At 37.3% G+C, this 16,728-nt stretch overlaps 1 protein-coding gene across 2 annotated transcripts in view; it reads right to left on the reverse strand.

The window, feature by feature from the left end:
* Window positions 1-457: 457 nt before the first annotated feature.
* Window positions 458-16,728, reverse strand: part of LOC145979540 (ubiquitin carboxyl-terminal hydrolase 37-like) — a 59,844-nt gene continuing 43,573 nt past the window's right edge. For both annotated transcript variants that reach the window (XM_083112508.1, XM_083112507.1), the window contains 5 exons: window positions 10,823-10,937; window positions 9,258-9,404; window positions 3,728-3,830; window positions 2,087-2,228; window positions 458-748 (listed from right to left, as the gene is read on the reverse strand). In XM_083112508.1, coding sequence (XP_082968634.1) covers window positions 712-748; window positions 2,087-2,228; window positions 3,728-3,830; window positions 9,258-9,404; window positions 10,823-10,937 — 544 coding nt within the window. In that variant the 3' untranslated portion in view covers window positions 458-711. The remainder of the gene's footprint in view (window positions 749-2,086; window positions 2,229-3,727; window positions 3,831-9,257; window positions 9,405-10,822; window positions 10,938-16,728) is intronic.

Genomic DNA, 16,728 nt, shown 5'->3' on the forward strand with positions numbered 1-16,728 from the left:
AATTTGATTCATCCAGCATCTATAGGGGCACTGCTAGAAGCGAAAATTCCAGAAATTCTATCTATAACCTGGCAACACACTGCTGCTCTCATACAATGTTTCTTCCCCCTAAAAAGCATCAATCTCTTTCCAACGAAACTTTTCATGGTTGTAGGAATGTTCCACTGCTACATACTACATTTTTTCATTCACTTAGTCTATTGTGGTAGGCACAGGGGCATGCTGAATGACTTTATTTTTATTTAAATTTTCTTCTTCTTCCATTTGGGAGACAATGTATAAATGAACAAAACGTTGGACAAAGAAAAGAGATATTGTTCATATGTACACAGACCTTTGGATATTTCACCATATTTTATACAGCAGTAATGTGGATATTTACGAAGAACTTTAATCCAAGAATTAAGGGAAAGGAGTACAGAAATATATTTACAAAGAAATATAAGGCAACAAAGAATCATCTTAAAAAGAATATATATTTTTACAAAAGTTTAAGGCATTTCTGTTCTTTTCTACATTAAATATTAATAAAAAATCTTCTAACCAAAGGAATATCACATCACACAATTAATTATGTTTCTTATTGGTTAACATAACCAAAATGAAATGCTGTACGGAATACAGCCTCTTCTGTTCTATGGCTCACCACAAACTAGCAATATCTTCTTTCAGTTCTTGCAATAAGCCAAAAGAAACAACATATCAGCCTTTTCACGTATCCCCACTCTGCAGATGATCAAATAGCTTTCTGGAAAGAGAAAACAAAATGGCTAATGAAACAATACACGTTATGGTTTAATTTTCTTGGTAAGTACTAATAAGATGCAAAATTTACTGCAAGCTAATCAAATTATAACTTTCTTTACTCAATGTTTTGGCATAATTTACATGTATCTGTATTAAACAAGAGCAAAAAATAAGTTTCACATCATATTTAAAATGTTTCCTCATTGTGCATTAATTAAATTGTTCACGTTCAGTTTACAAAAAACTGAGCTTAAAATCTGGTCTTCTACTGATTTGCACAGTTCTTTACATAAAATATATTTACTACAGTACAACGAAATGTGCTACATGTACTAACAATTTAACAGATGATATTATATTAATTTTCAACTAAATGTCATGTTTCATACCTTAAATTAAAGCTTATGAATGTTATTGAACATGTTTTGTGATAAAACAGCCCAATTTTAAGTAAATCCAATTCATATTTGTAACTTTATCCTTCTAAATGTTTACAAAACTAAGAATACTTGAATCCCTTACATGTAGAGGCATTCGTATTTCAATTTTTGAAGAAAACACGAAATGTGGAATAACACACTCTAATGTACATTTTTCATGTTTTTGAAAGGTGTGAGATGCATTTTACTCCGAGGTTTTGTCACGAAATGATGCAAAATGAACTGTAAAATGCAAAAGAAACTCTTAAATCTGAAAATTAGAGTTTACTTACTGATTGGTTAATTCTGCTGTAAATATTTGAGAAGCAAACATAAGACTCCTTTACACAGGAATAAATTTAATACTCTGATAACTTGTGCTATTAGAAGGGAAAATGTTTATTTTGTGTAATAAGTATAGTTTTCAAATCAAATTTAGGGTTTTATTCACCATTTTAACACTAAAATTCCATTTTATATACCGGAAATATGTTGTACCTAAATCTTGATGTTCTATTCACTGTAAATATCTGGCTATAATATGTGAAACTACATTTTTGGAATATTTCGTCATTTAGCTTCACTTCAAAGAAAAAAGTAGTTAATATCTGTCTACTGGTTCTCAAGATACTGAGCGTTAAAAAAAAAGTGATGCAAGGAATTTAAGGTAATTGAAGGTCTGGGTACATCCACTTATGAGTGGTGCTTTCATCTACTGTGAACTGATGAAGCGACACAAAACAACACACATGTCCAGGCTGGGACTCGAACCTAGAAAATTCAGTGGAGATCGAAAGTCTGTCTCCTAAAGTGCTCACCACCACACCGGCTCAGCATAACTGTAAGACTGGACCAACCAATGTAACGTTGAATACTGACACCTGTACCGATACGAAAAGAGAAATTAGAAAAATTCTTACTGGTTTATATAAAAAAAGATATATCCATTCCTCTGTGCAGATTCACCCAGCACTTCGTCTTCGGATCTGCTTGAGACCACTTCATCATCATAATGGTACCAGTTCTTTTCCTTCCAGTTGAACACATCTGCTACATAATGCCCTAAAAGAAGCAAATTTTACATGCATTAATACAGTATATTCACAAAGTGTTACATCTACATTAGCAAACAATTGACTGAGAACATGAGAACAATGATTCAAAATTGGCACAGTTTCAAGATCAGTAAGCACTTGGAAAGTTTTCAACAATTATCCACAAGAGATTAATTTAGCCTTGGATTTCAATTTGATTTATTGTTTTAAGCCAACTTTATGCACAGAAAGGCTAAACGGGTCTGGATCTACAATTTAAAGTGGGATCCAACCCACTGTGCCAATGTTCGTCGATCGAAATATGCATCTTTAGAATTAGGCCTATCTCAAAACAGCATCAAGGTAAAAATACACTAAGTATGCCAACTTGTAGGTGAATATATGTACTAACACCAGGAAATGAAAAAACTTTGGGACTTCGTATCATTTTCGAGAAAATAATTTTTAAAATATTAGGAAATGTCAATGTAAATTATCACACTTCCTCCCCTATCAGAAAGTGGAACAAACCTTTCTCCTACTTTTCTTTGTTCCAAATGGAACAGCCCATGTCTTGACAAGTTGTGGGACAGTTTTCGTTTTTCTTTCTTTGATGGATAGCATAGTGGTAATGTTGCATCCTTGTAATCAAGGGGTCCCGGGTTTGATGCAAGGTTGAGGCACAAGTTGTTCGGATCCCACTTTAAACTGCAAGTCCCCAGTTCTCAGATATCTAACATAAGTACATAAGCAGTTGTTTGAAATGAAAAATGAGTTCTTGTTCTTAATATTGTAAATTTAATGCTGGCAGATTCAACTTCAGAAACACAAGTTTTTGAAACACTTCTGGTAGTAACCTACTTCATCTTTTATTGCAAATCTGTCCAGCAACACTGAACACTTGTTCACAGAATACTGATGCAGCAGGTATGCCCAAGTATTTTCTCGTGCCTTGCTTCAGGTTTGGATACTCATTTTTGAATTTGCAATACAACAACAGATCCTAGTCACATGGAATAGTTGGTTCAGAAATGTACTGTTCAATTTCTGATTTTGAGGTAGGTTGATCCTCTGAATGAGAGTTTGCATTAATTTTAAAACAAAAACTCTACAGTGATTAAGATCCATAACCTAATTCTCAATAAATCTTACAAAATTAAAATATAAAACTTAATAGAAGGTAAAATTCTAGTATTATCGGTACAGATTTAAATATCGATTTTTGCCGATGGCGATACTGATGCCGATATGTCAATTTATGCAGATATTCATGCATCAGTAATAGTCTTCGGCATATCTCTATGCCAAACCTTTGGCAACATTTTAGACACTGTATATTTAATCACCGAGTGAAAATTCCAGAATTTTGTATTTTTGTATTTTATTTGATGGCTCACTATTATAGTTTATCATTCTAATTTAAAATAGTAAATTTTTACAGTAGGATTGGGTACATCCACGTTGGACGTGAGCTCACATAAATATCACACCCCCTATGTTCCTTACCATATTTTCAGATATACACACCTGAGCTAAGAGATGCTCCATAATGACTAACTATACTGATCAGTCTGTATGAATAATCAGAACTTGTTGACACATCCTCCATATTATCGTCTTCGTTGGCAACCTAAATACAAATAAGAATTTAAGTCTTTATCGAGTTCTAACAAAAATGTTACACAACAATAATTTTTCTTGTATGTACGTATTGGATTTACGAGACGTGTCAGGAAAGTAAATATACAACTGATATATGTATATCTTAGGGAAAATATGCAAGACATAAGTTGACAAGACTGACAGTAATCTTTATCTTATTCTTTCCAGTAGCATTCATTCGCAATGCTGCGCTGAGTGTTGTGAGAGTCACACGTGCTGGAAATAGCTCCGGCGATAAAGAATCCTGCCAAATACGAAGTGCAGGTTGTAATACGGTTTCTCCAGGCAAAAAGCGAATGTCCAGTGGACGTTCATTGTCAACAAAGGACCAGGATCAAGGTTACTGTTAGTGTTGACAACTAATGTCTTACATATTTTCCCTCAGATATATATCTGTTGTATCTTTTTTTTCCTGACATGTCTTGTAGTTTACAGTTCTTACAAGTACATAACAATGCATAACTGCTCCTTTTCCATGTCCGATGAAGGGAGTGGGTATTCTCCTGAAACAATACCAGGTTGGCTACTCTACGACCATGATAAAATTCAAGTACAATTCCCAGTTTTCAAGGTGAACTTTGCAAAATTTCAAGGGTAGAAGCACGGGTTTTCTTCATTTCAACCTTACATATTACTGCCTGTCACCACCCCCACCCCCTCCCACACACAAGACAATATATTAACAATATAAAACATCGTTGCGATTCCAATGTATCCAAAAATTATAATTCAATTCAATTGAACGGTATATATATTTTATTGCAGAGTTTTCATTTGCCATTTCGCATACTCAGACTAGAAATACATCTACAAACACAAGTCACAAATATTACGGGATGTAATAATCTACGTAAAAGTTCAAGATATCTTGTAATAATCTTACGTTCGTCAGATAAATTGTTCTGCAAAGGACACTAACAAAGCAAGCGGATTGAGAGAATTCTGTTTTATTTTCCAGGCAGCTTTCTTCTCTTTTCCTTGCTCCGGGGCATTAATAAATATGTAATAAATTCAATAATGACATTTGGATTAATAAAAGTTGCAATTTTTCACGTCTACTGGGAAAAATTCAAGCAGAATTCATGCATAATTCCCGGAATTCAAGGTGAGTAGCCACCCTGTGTTTATATGCCTGCAAGAACCATAATCAACGACAGAAGAGATCACATCTTACATAAAAGCAACTTTTAATGTAACGCTTCGGAAGAACACATGCTTCATTGATCAGACATTTATTCTTAGTTTGATTAGGCCAGTCACACACCGGATCTGACACAAGTCATTCTTGCTGCAAACCGTCTCAGGGAAGACATACTATACTGTCTTATGGGCAGCCATACACTGGACAAAACAGTTGATTCGAGTCACATTGTGACGATTTGCAACAAAATGATCTGCGCATGCACAAATCTATTCACTTCAGCCTCAGACGTCTAAATACTATATATGAGGTTTGGCTAGAAAAAAAACGGACTGATGCTATGAAATCTTTTATTCGGCATTTTGTACAACAGGAACTTTATCTCCTTCAAAGTACTCCCCTGCACGATCTGTACACCGCTCCATACGAATTTTCCATTGCTGGAAGCAGTGTTGCCAGTCATTTTCGGAGATCATGTTCATTACATCCGTCGCTTTTCTTTGCACAGCTTCTACTGTCTCAAATCTGGTTCCTTTTAGGGCGGACTTCACTCTGGGGAATAAAAAGAAGTCACAGGGAGCAAGGTCCGGCGAATACGGTGGATGTTCTAACACTGGGATGCCATATTTAGCCAAAAATGTCTTCACTGACAGGGCCGTATGGACAGGAGCATTGTCTTGGTGCAGAATCCATGACTTCCGTTGCCACAAATCAGGTCGTCGTCTTCTTATTCGCTCACGAAGGGTTTTCAGCAGATTAATGTAATGATGTTGGTTTACAGTTTGACCCTCGGGTACCCAATGAACGTACACAATGCCTCGAATGTCGAAAAAGACAATCATCATGGCTTTGAATTTGGACTTGCTCATGCGAGCTTTCTTGTGACGTGGCGAACTCGGGGTCTTCCAATGCATTGGTTGGCGCTTTGTGGCAGGGTCGTACGTGAAAAAACACGATTCATCACAGGTTATCACTCTCTCTAAGAATGTAGGGTCTGTTTCAATGTTCTTCAAAGTGTCCGTACAAATGTTCACTCGAGCTTCCTTCTGTTCCAGTGTGAGGTTCCTTGGCACGAGTTTTGAACACACTTTACTCATGTTCAAATTCTCGTGTAAAATTTGTCGAACACTTTCTTTGTCTATTCCTGTGATTTCAGCAACTGCTCTAATGGTCAATCGACGATCTTTTCGAATCACATCACTCACTTTTTGAATGTTTGTTTCCGTTTTCGACGTGCATGGTCGTCCTGAACGTGGGTTGTCTTGGATCATTTCCTGTCCTTCTTTAAACCGTTTAAACCACTCAAACACTTGTGTGCGTGATAAACACTCATCCCCGTACACAGATTTTAACATGCCGTACGCTTCTGTTGCGGATTTCCCCAGTTTGTAAAGGAACTTCATATTGACACGCTGTTCCATTTTAATACTCAGCATTTTTCCGACAGAGCACAGACGCACGTTCCGCTTTGTCCAAGTGCCACAGCGAAACTGAGAGGCCTGCACCCAGGGCAATTAGTCATTCTGTAGGCAGGGTATGGTAGTATAGAATCATGCATTGCTCAACCTTCGCGCATTCGTTGTTTGCTAATAGCAACATCAATCCGGTTTTTTTCTAGCCAAACCTCGTAGACTGGAAATGGAGGCAAAAAATCCTATTTCAATAGCTCCTGTGGTCCACGCAATAAACATCACAGCAGTGTAAGGGAAGTAGCAGTATATACATATACAATTTTCAATTCAAAACTAATCAACTGATTAATTCAACATACACATCATACTCATTCTGCTGTAACAAAATCGCCACTCTAGGACCAGGATAAAATTCCAAGTATAATTCCCAGTTCAAGGTGAACTTTCCAAATATTCAAAGGTACAAGTAGATGTTTTAACCTTACATATTACCACTTGTCACCACCTACATGCAAGCACACACAAATATATCAACAATATTTAGAGTCTGTGTCATTCTAATTCAATACAATAAAATGGTATATACGAGGGCTATCCAGAAAGTAACTTACGTTTTGGTTGAGTGGAGCGAGGGGCATTGCTAATGCCGCCATCTTGGTGTCAGAGCATCCCCTCACTCAATACGCATCCAGCTGTGGTAGCGTGTGGTTTGTGTTGCTTCTGCTGTGTTCACTGTGAATGTTTAAAATGTGTGCTGCAATCGAAAATCCCGCGAGTTGTGAAGTGCGGTCAGTGATTAGATTCTTGCTGACGAAAAACCACAAACTAATTGAAATTCATCGGCAACTTTCTGAGGTGTACGGAAAGACGTAATGGGTGAAGTCTGAGTGAGGCAGTGGTGCAATATGTTTAAAAATGGCCGCACTAAGCGAGAGCTCCATAATTGAGAAGCGGCAGTTTTCACGAATCTTTGCATTGATTCTCACCACCAGTTCATCAGTCACAATGCTCGGTCAGCCACTTCGCTCTACATCGTGCACATTCATGTGCCCATTTTTAAACATATTGCACCACTGCCTCACTCCGCCTTCAATCATTACATCGTTTCTACACCTCACAAAGTTGCCGATGAATTTCAATTCGTTTGTGGTTTTTCACCAACAAAACCCTAATCACTCACCTCACTTCACAACTTGCGGGATTTTCGATTGCAGCACACATTTTAAACATTCACAGTGAACACAGCAGAAGCAACACAAACCACACGCTACCACAGCTGGATGCATACTGAGTGAGGGGACGCTCTGACACCAAGATGGCGGTGTTTGCCCCACCCCACTCCACCAAAACGTAAGCTACTTTCTGGATAGCACTCCTACTATATTTTAAATATTTAATATAAGCTGCGGAGTTTACATTTGCAATTTCACATTTTCAGACTCAAAATACGTATACAAACAAACAAGTCACAAATGTTATGGGGTATTGTAATCAACGAAAAATTGTTAATTGTACAAGAATTTCCATTCGAATTTACTTAATCAACTCAAATATATCGTATCTTGCAATAATCTTCCGTCTGTCAGATAGATTGTTCTGCAAAGGACACTAACAAAGTAAACGGATTGAGACAATTCTGTTCTATTTTCCTTTCTCAATAAAAATAAAGGCCAAACTGAAAAACTTGCCTCTGGGCATTTATAAATATGTATAAATTCAATGGGGTTTGGATTAACAAAAGTTGCAATTTTTCACATCTATGGATGCAGAATTCACGTAGAATTTCCGGAACCAATAATTCATGCACATTTACCACAATTCAAGGAATTCTCAGTGAGTAGTCACCCTGTGTAAACTCTTATACTGCATTGTTACCCTTTTCCCAAATTATAATAGACAGACTGGCCTAGATCTACTGCGAACATCGACGAAATCTGTTATCATATTTTAGCTAACAAACAAAATTACTTGTCGTGTCATGTCACATTGTGTCATTTAGTGTTGCGTTGCGTTGCCTCGCTTCGCTTCATGTTGTGTTGTGTTGGATCTGTGTACAGTTGGCCTTTATAACAATGGAATAAATTTAACAACAATAAAAAGGAGCAGTTGAGCAATGAATCTGATCAATAATGTTACATTGTTGAAACATAACTTCATTGTAAAGCAAACAATTTGTTTTATTATTATAATTCTAAATGAAAATGTTATGAATTTTTAATTATGGATCCCAAATTTTATCAAGTCATTTAAAACCATCATCCTATTTACAAATATATTTTAACTCTTCTGTTAAGATTAAATTCCACTATCACAATTAAAGCAAGATGTTATAAAATTTAAATTCATAGCCCAAGTACAGTTGAAATTCACTGCTTGCACAAATACAGTGGAACCTCGATTTTATGTTTTTGACATAGCTGACAAACTTAAAATAAGGAATAATGTAAAATGGAGGAAAACTTTATAACATTTTGCTACATTGGGACCATCAAGATTGGGTGTACGAGAATGGGGGAAAATGTAAATTCAAGAATGTACAATTGGGGCAATTGCTTGAGCAACCTCCTATAGTCCGGACGTAAGTTCTTCTTGTGACTAGGACTTTTTTCGGAAGCTATAGTTCCAGTACAGTGATGTTGCTTCAAGACCATAGTGCAGGCCATAGGTGTTACATGGATAAATAATTCCGTGATGGCATTGCCACAAATTTGGCAACATGTGCTATACTTGGCCGGAGACTATTATGAAGGAATACAGTAACTTCATCCTCCAAAATGTGGTAAGCAGACAGCTATGAGCATGTAATCGCTTTCTCTGAAATTATCCTCACAGATATACTTACACCACTCAACGACAGATCGCCACAGCTGGTTCCGATCCCCAAATCCTTCTCCTGCTGCTCAATACTTCGCTTGATAGCTTCTTGTAATTCAGCCTGCTCCTTCTCCTCCTGTTCTTTGCACTCAGCAAGAGACTGGCGCATGGCTTCCTGCAAGAGAATGGTCATGATTAGGACTGAGACGATACCGATACCATTTTCAATCTTTCTACCAATTCTTGCCGTGAAAATTAAAACAATTAAAATTTATTCTTCTATGTATGTATTGCTTGCATTGTACAGGGTGTCCAAAATGTCACACAACAGATTTTCAACGTACGTAACATTTGTACAAAAAGTGATAAGACACATGAAATTTACACTGGGTATTAATTAACTTTGTCTTATACGAAATTTTTTAAACATTAAACAAGAAAATGATGCTCTACATGAACGTTCGGAAAGGGAGGAAAAACAAACATAGATAGAAAGAAAGCAGCTGTGGAGTTGCTTGCAAAAACTTTTCGATGCGTTTCGATGTTCACTGCGTGCATTTATAAAGCTGATAAAAGAACAATAATTTTTTACGCATTTTATGCATTACAGATGATTTATGGGTTAATTATGGCATATTCATTAAAAAAAGTGTGGTTTTCCTCAAAATTATGAGGTGCATTGGCAACATTCTTTGATTTTAATTTGCTTTTTTTGACTTCGCTTTTTGTGCCACTTTGGGCTAATTTGCGAAGATGGAAATGAGAGATGACATGATGAAATTGATGAATGGACACTCACAAACATCCATGCCCAGGCTGGGATTCGAACCCAAGACCCCTAGCATCATAGAGTGATGTGCTAACCACTCCGTCACGGGGGCCGGCTATTGGCAACATTGGTCACGTCAGAGGGCAACACCAAGTGTTATTCAATGAATGCCCAGAAGAAAGAAAAGATTTGAAATTTGTCATACAAAAAGGTAAGTGGGTTAGGAAGTTAAAAGTTCTGTACGATAAATTTCAAATATTTTCTTCCAATTTTCAATATTGTGACCCTCTCTGACGACACACTGCATCTTGCAGACTAGCAAGGCTCTGCCACCTGGACGTACGGCCAGGATAATCCTCCATGGAGCTCAAGTTGTACTGTCCCTATATGTTTGCAACTGTCCCTTCATCCACTTCATCTACATTCATCCTAATCTTTGCAATTAGCCAAAAGTGGCAGAAAAGTGAAGTAAGATAAACTAAATCTATCAAAAAGAGACAATTGGCAGTAATCATAACTGTCTTGGGAAATTAGATTTCCTTGTATTTTAGTTCTTGAGGAAGATATATGTCTGTACATATATTGAACAATTTAAAGAAATTTAGATACAAAATTGATTGATTGATTTGTTTATTTTACTTCGATTTTTGTGCCACTTTTGGCTAACTTGCGAAGATGAGGGATGATATGATGAAATTGATGGATGGACATTCACGAACATCCATGCCCAGGTCAGGATTCGAACCCGGGACCCCTGGCATCGTAGCTAACCACTCTGCCACGGAGGCCAGCTTTAGATACAAAATATATTACATATACTACACCTCTAATTCATTGTCCTCTTCGGATTCATCTACAATTATTGGTGCCTTCTCATTGGTCTGTGGGTTATTTCCTTGCGATCCTTGAAAATTGCCTTCCTCAAGGTGTGATGGTGGCCTGAGAAGTAAATTATATCTTAATTGCTACGAGGATCCTAATTAAAATTAGTATGGACATGTAGGGTAATAGTAGGGATAGTAGGGATGGGCTGATATGAAATTATGGCCGACAGTGATATAAAATTTACTGATACTGATATTTTACCAATCTGATTAAAAATTCCAAATGGTCCTTGCAGAACCTCAATGGTTGGTTCATTGACCTCCTTAACCCATCACGTAGTTTCTTTATCATTCAATAGATGGCAGAGGTTGTATGATCTTTCGAATCTATGATGTGTATGTTTGTGCTGCTAAGTTTTTCATACCATTTCAAGCGTGTTTTGTTCAGTAATTTCTCATGTAAACAAACCTTCATTTGTTACGTCTTGCAAACATGTTGCATAAGAATGTTGTAGAAGATTCTGCGATTGAAAAGTTGCTTTTCGATAGCGATGAAGAGGAAAATGTGGATTTTGGAAGTGGAGATGAACACGGGGGTTCATTTTGTGTTAGTGAAATTGAAGAATGTAGTGAAAGTGAGGAAGAGGTGGCTGTGGCAGGAAAAATATAAAAGGTTGAGGAATGGAAATTGAATACAAAGATGTGTGTGATCAAAATTATTAGGTGAGTTTCTAATTATCTTTCAAGTAAACTGCATATGTGCATACTTATTACTATACTTCCACTTCAATATATAAAATTTTCACATAAATTGCTTGGATAGTTTTCACAATAGACATCTTGTCTTGCTGTGCAACCTTCATGGGAGATAGCCAAATTTAAATGGTATTTATGGCAAAAAAATTGGCATTTAAATGGTATGCGGATGGGTTAATAAATGTGTGTTTCTAGGTGGCAGCAGTGCAAAAGATGCGTATTTAGACATTTCAACAGTAGGGAATGGAGATTCTTAAAAATTATAACAAAATAACAGAATTTTGCATTAAATTGTAAGACAATTGTAGATATATCAGATTGGCAAAATAATCTGTAATTTTACTGATACACCAATATGTCTACATCGACTGATACTGATAAAGCACCACTTAATCTGGCCCATTCCTACTTAATAGTATACAGAGTATGCTGCTTTATATCAATCTTTTGACAACTGCATATAACTTTTCAATACCTTGGAACATATACTCTGTACGATATAGGTGGGATATTTGTTTCCAACATAAACACACTGTAACATTCATTTGAGATTGTTTCAAAGGGTGAAAAGTGCATTTTACTATCACATTTTGTCATGAAATAATTATGAACAGGGAACGGATTTATATGTAAATACATATTCATGTATGAAGCTCAAATCAGTTATATTTTGTATTATCTTTGCGCACCATGGCATGTAGACTCGAAAAATGCAGTTTATATTTTCCATATTTGTACATATATTAGATTTTGACTCATATTTTAGTTATTTTTACATATTTCAGAACATTTCTCAACATTTGAATTTCTTGCAAATATCTGACAGTGTGAAGTGACGTAAGACAAATGAAAGTTTACAACCTTTTAAATACCCTCCAATTGTGTTAATTACAAGATTTCTGTCATCTATATATATATATCTATATTAAAAAAAAAACATCCCAACTGTTTGATTTTGCTATTGTCAAACACTTTAAATTCCTGTTTATTTACAATTGTGAATAATAGAGCATAGGGGTGAAGCATTGGCTCCTGGTTTTTACAAACATTATTTCAGCAAGAGTCTCCCAAGTAGAACAATCCTTTCCTACCTCCACCTTCAATACCAGTTGCGTGCCCAACAGGAGTGCCAGAAGCAATGATTTTGTGGCACACATGCGAGAACTGCTACTGCTTTCTCTTTAAGACAGTCATGGTAATAGTTACAATGCTGAGATTGTATTTTATGTAGCTTGCATAGTCTTATATTATTCATAAAGGTAAATTTTTACAATTTTAATTCCATATTTAACTCCACATTTTGGTTAAAATAAGTAAATATGTATTTAGCACATTTTTACTACATATAAATCCCATTCTCTGTTCATAAACACTTAAATTCATATTTATGGAAATGAGAGATGTGGTAGTAAATAATTTCACACACACTTAGTAATCACGGTTTCAAAAACAGCTTCATGGAAAATGTGAATACAGTCAACTCTCGATTCTACGACCCCGGGTATAACGACCCTCTCGAAGTAACGACCCTTTTCCCGGGAATCGTGAAAAATTTAGAAAAAATTAGAAAAATTTGGAAAAAAAAAGTTGAAAAATTGAAGGAAATCGGCCGAAAAATGCGTTGTTTTTTCCTCCACTCATTCCCTTTACGAGCGCTCTACCGCTCACAATTAGGTCTGACCTAAAAATAGACACCACCACACCATGCTTGAGTGATATCCAATAGCACTTGACCTCTGCCCTCCCCTCCCTCAAGCGCACCAATGTTACACCGCACCCGACGGCCGCTACCCAACGCGCCAGGCTTGGTCTTGGATATGCGAGAAAAGAAAATCGAATGTGCTTGGATGTTATTTGAAATCGACTTGACTTGTTTCCTTGTCCTAAGTGCTGCTTAAAACTCGCGGAGGAGGGGGGGAGGAGCAGCCTGAAATGACTGCTGGACTTGCAGACTTTGCCAATGTGTATGGCAGGTCAAGCTCTTTCATCGATAAATACACCACCTTGAGAGATAAGATCGCAAATGTTCGAAAATACAGATGATTGGCGCCTGGAAGTCTGGCCCATCTGTCCAGCTCTGACCTACAGTTCAGCAGGTTCCCGTGAGTGAGCAACTCTCGTCCTTGTAGACGACAACTTCCGGTAACAGCTTTCATTCAAAAAGTGTTCTTTGTTCCCTGCAACACTTCATAAAAAAGCGAAACTTTTAGATAATCAAAACCACATTGGTGAACTAAAGATCGTCAAGCCGCTTAATGCGTTGTCATCCAGGTTTCCATAAAAGTTTACTTCGATCTTACGTGCATCATAATCCCACTTCATACGTTTTCCTAATTGTGTCGATGTCGTAATATCTGCCAAAAAAGTGTTCCGTTGGCTGACTGACTTCTCCCACTTTTCATGTCAGCAAACGTGGGGGGGGGGGGGGGGGATGCAGATTGTTTCAGCCCCGATTTTCTTGCTGATGCGGGCTGATTACAGGCGAGGGTGGAAAATGACCCACCCCTCTTCCTTTCCTTTGACGTCTAAAATGGGGCAACCAGTTCTGGATATATTCTTGAAACGAACAAAAACCATAGAACAAGTAATAAAAAAACGTGACCCAACTCCCTTTCCCCAGCTCATTCTCCGCCACTGGTGTGCACGGCAATGTTGATAATTGCAGAATTGTTTTTTTTTTTTTTTTAATGCTGTTGTCTGCATAGGAAATATTGCCCCTATTATTGTCTGTTGCATGGTAAAACATAAAGCAAGGGTCATTTCTTTCTTCCTTACACTACTGTTAAAAGTTCCGTCTTTGACAGTTGCGTTATCTTTAAAATGCTGGGATTATTCTCTTCCGCCACCTGTTGCTCGAACTTCCAGCAGGTCTCTCTGTTTTTACGATGCAGCTGGCGCCAGTGTTTTGTCTAGCATCTGCAAAGCTGTCCCTTGCCGATAACAGCGATGACTCATCCAGCGTGAAGAAAAAGGTTATTGTTTTGAATCTCGCAAAGCTGTTTTGATTTGACGATAACGAAATTCGATCTCCAGAAAGGAAAACAAGAGTTAAAATAACTTCATGTTCTGCGCCTTCTGATAAGCAAATCTTTAATTTAATTTGCATCCGCTTTTTTTCAGAACCATTCATGTGGAGGGGGAAAAAAAGAGTTCAATGTAGGAATGGTCGCTGAGACCGATTAAAAAGACATTATTCAAGGGGAAAACGTTTGGAGGGGTGGGTGTTTGACATCGAGAATACTCCTAAATCCAACATTCAATCATCGATTAACATGAGAGTAAATAACGATCTACCATTTTGACATGTGAAAATGCGCAATTTCATAAAGCTTGTTTTCAGTTCATTTTATGCTGATGGGCTAATCGGGACTAAATATACAGTTTAAAGTGAAATTCAATTCCAAACCCGAATGATTATCGACTGCCACGCTGTTTAATGACGTGTCCTAGAATACGCATTGGGTGAAAACAGATCGCAAGTTGCACGTTTCCTTTTTCACGCTGGATTACAATGCAAGTCAAGGAAGGAGTTTGGACTGCTCCCTTGAATGGGGAAGGAGGGAGAATGAAGTTGGTTGAAGCAAAGAAAAGTGACTTTTTTTACGATGTATTTTACACAGCCGAACCAGAACGAAAATTACAGCCCTGCCTTTATTTTTTTTGTCTGGTACCTAGAGACAACCTGTGTTGTTTCTCCCGAGAGATCTAATCTTACCAGTTAATCTTGTAACAGACAATGCTCCAGTGAACCTGTATAAAATCCAACATTCATTCTGCCCGATTATCTCCCGACTTTTGCTGGCACCAGTCTGACTGGTGTCAAGATTCTTCGAGTTTCGCTTGCAATAAGCGAGAGATTGTTTTCCTTTCCATTGGTCTCAGTGCACACGGGTTTCTCAGGAACTAGAATTGTAAGAATTTACTGGAAAAGCAAGGACTGTGCACAATTGAAACAAAGTAACATTATTATAAATTCTCGTTTGTGAAAACTTTTTCATGTTCTATTTTCCTTCTCACAACACGCATCCTGTGCATAACAGGTTGTATAACTACCAGGATAAATGGTGTTACCATCTCCTAGGCATCTTTCTGTCCGTTTCAGCTCCCTTTAAGCTGAAAATTGGTGCATATTCCAATAACGACCCCTTCGAAATAACGACCCTTTTCCCGGGAACTGTGAAAGGTCGTTGAATCGAGAGTTGACTGTACTAAGTTTCTCTGTAACCTAACTCATAAATAGGAAACTTACAAAATAGCAGAACTTAAGAAGGTTAACTTCCTTCCATTCTATTTATTGTAATTAGTTTGGAGTTTCCGGTTTCTCTCATTTCTCTTTCTTTAGGTGAACAAGCGTTACTTCATATCACCTACATTTCTGAATCCGTAATTTGTCCCCCTCCCCTTCCATGTATTTAGATCTCTTAGATGAGATAAAGAAAAGTGTAATGATGACTTTGTTGTAATTTAAGTTTTGGTAAAATTGAATTTGAGAAACTTGAGTTATTTTGTCTGTTATTAAGAGAGTTTATTATTTGATTTAAAGTTAATTTGGAATTTAACCTAAAAACCCTTAACGTAATCTGTAATTCATAATTGGGAAAAGAGAGTAGTATATAAATACGGAGAAACTAGTACTCACTTTTATCCGCGAAGCTGTTTTTTCTTCTTTTTCGATTAATTTCAGTGGCCACTGCCACCATCCTCGTTGGAACTTGCTGCGCTGTTGCTTGGCGTGTGTCTTTTGTTCGTAGTTCTCTGGCTGAGGTTAGGTGCGCTGTGCATCTTGGTGCGTCGTCTGCTATTTCCGGGTGATAACTGCTGCAGTAGTGGAATCCAAGTGTGGTGCGCTTGCCCGCTATCGATGTTTAGTTCGTGCGGGAAGTGCATTATGGCGTGTGTTTCCTTGATTTTGGTGTCTATGAGCGTGTGGGCAGTGTGTTTGACTCGAACCTTTTGAATTTTATGGCTATTGTATTTGATATGTTTAGCAAGACCAGTAGTGGGTTGGGCTTTTTTCGCATCTGCTAGGTGCTGTTGGATTCTTTCATTGACAGATCTGATGGACCTGCCGATGTAATGAGCCTTGCATTCACACTCTGCATCGTATACACCTGGGTTGTCAAGGGGGGAGAGGAAGTACCGTTTGTGCT

This window comes from Lepisma saccharinum, chromosome 26 (assembly GCF_977018435.1).
Source record: "Lepisma saccharinum chromosome 26, izLepSacc3.1, whole genome shotgun sequence".
Classification (NCBI taxonomy): domain Eukaryota; kingdom Metazoa; phylum Arthropoda; class Insecta; order Zygentoma; family Lepismatidae; genus Lepisma; species Lepisma saccharinum.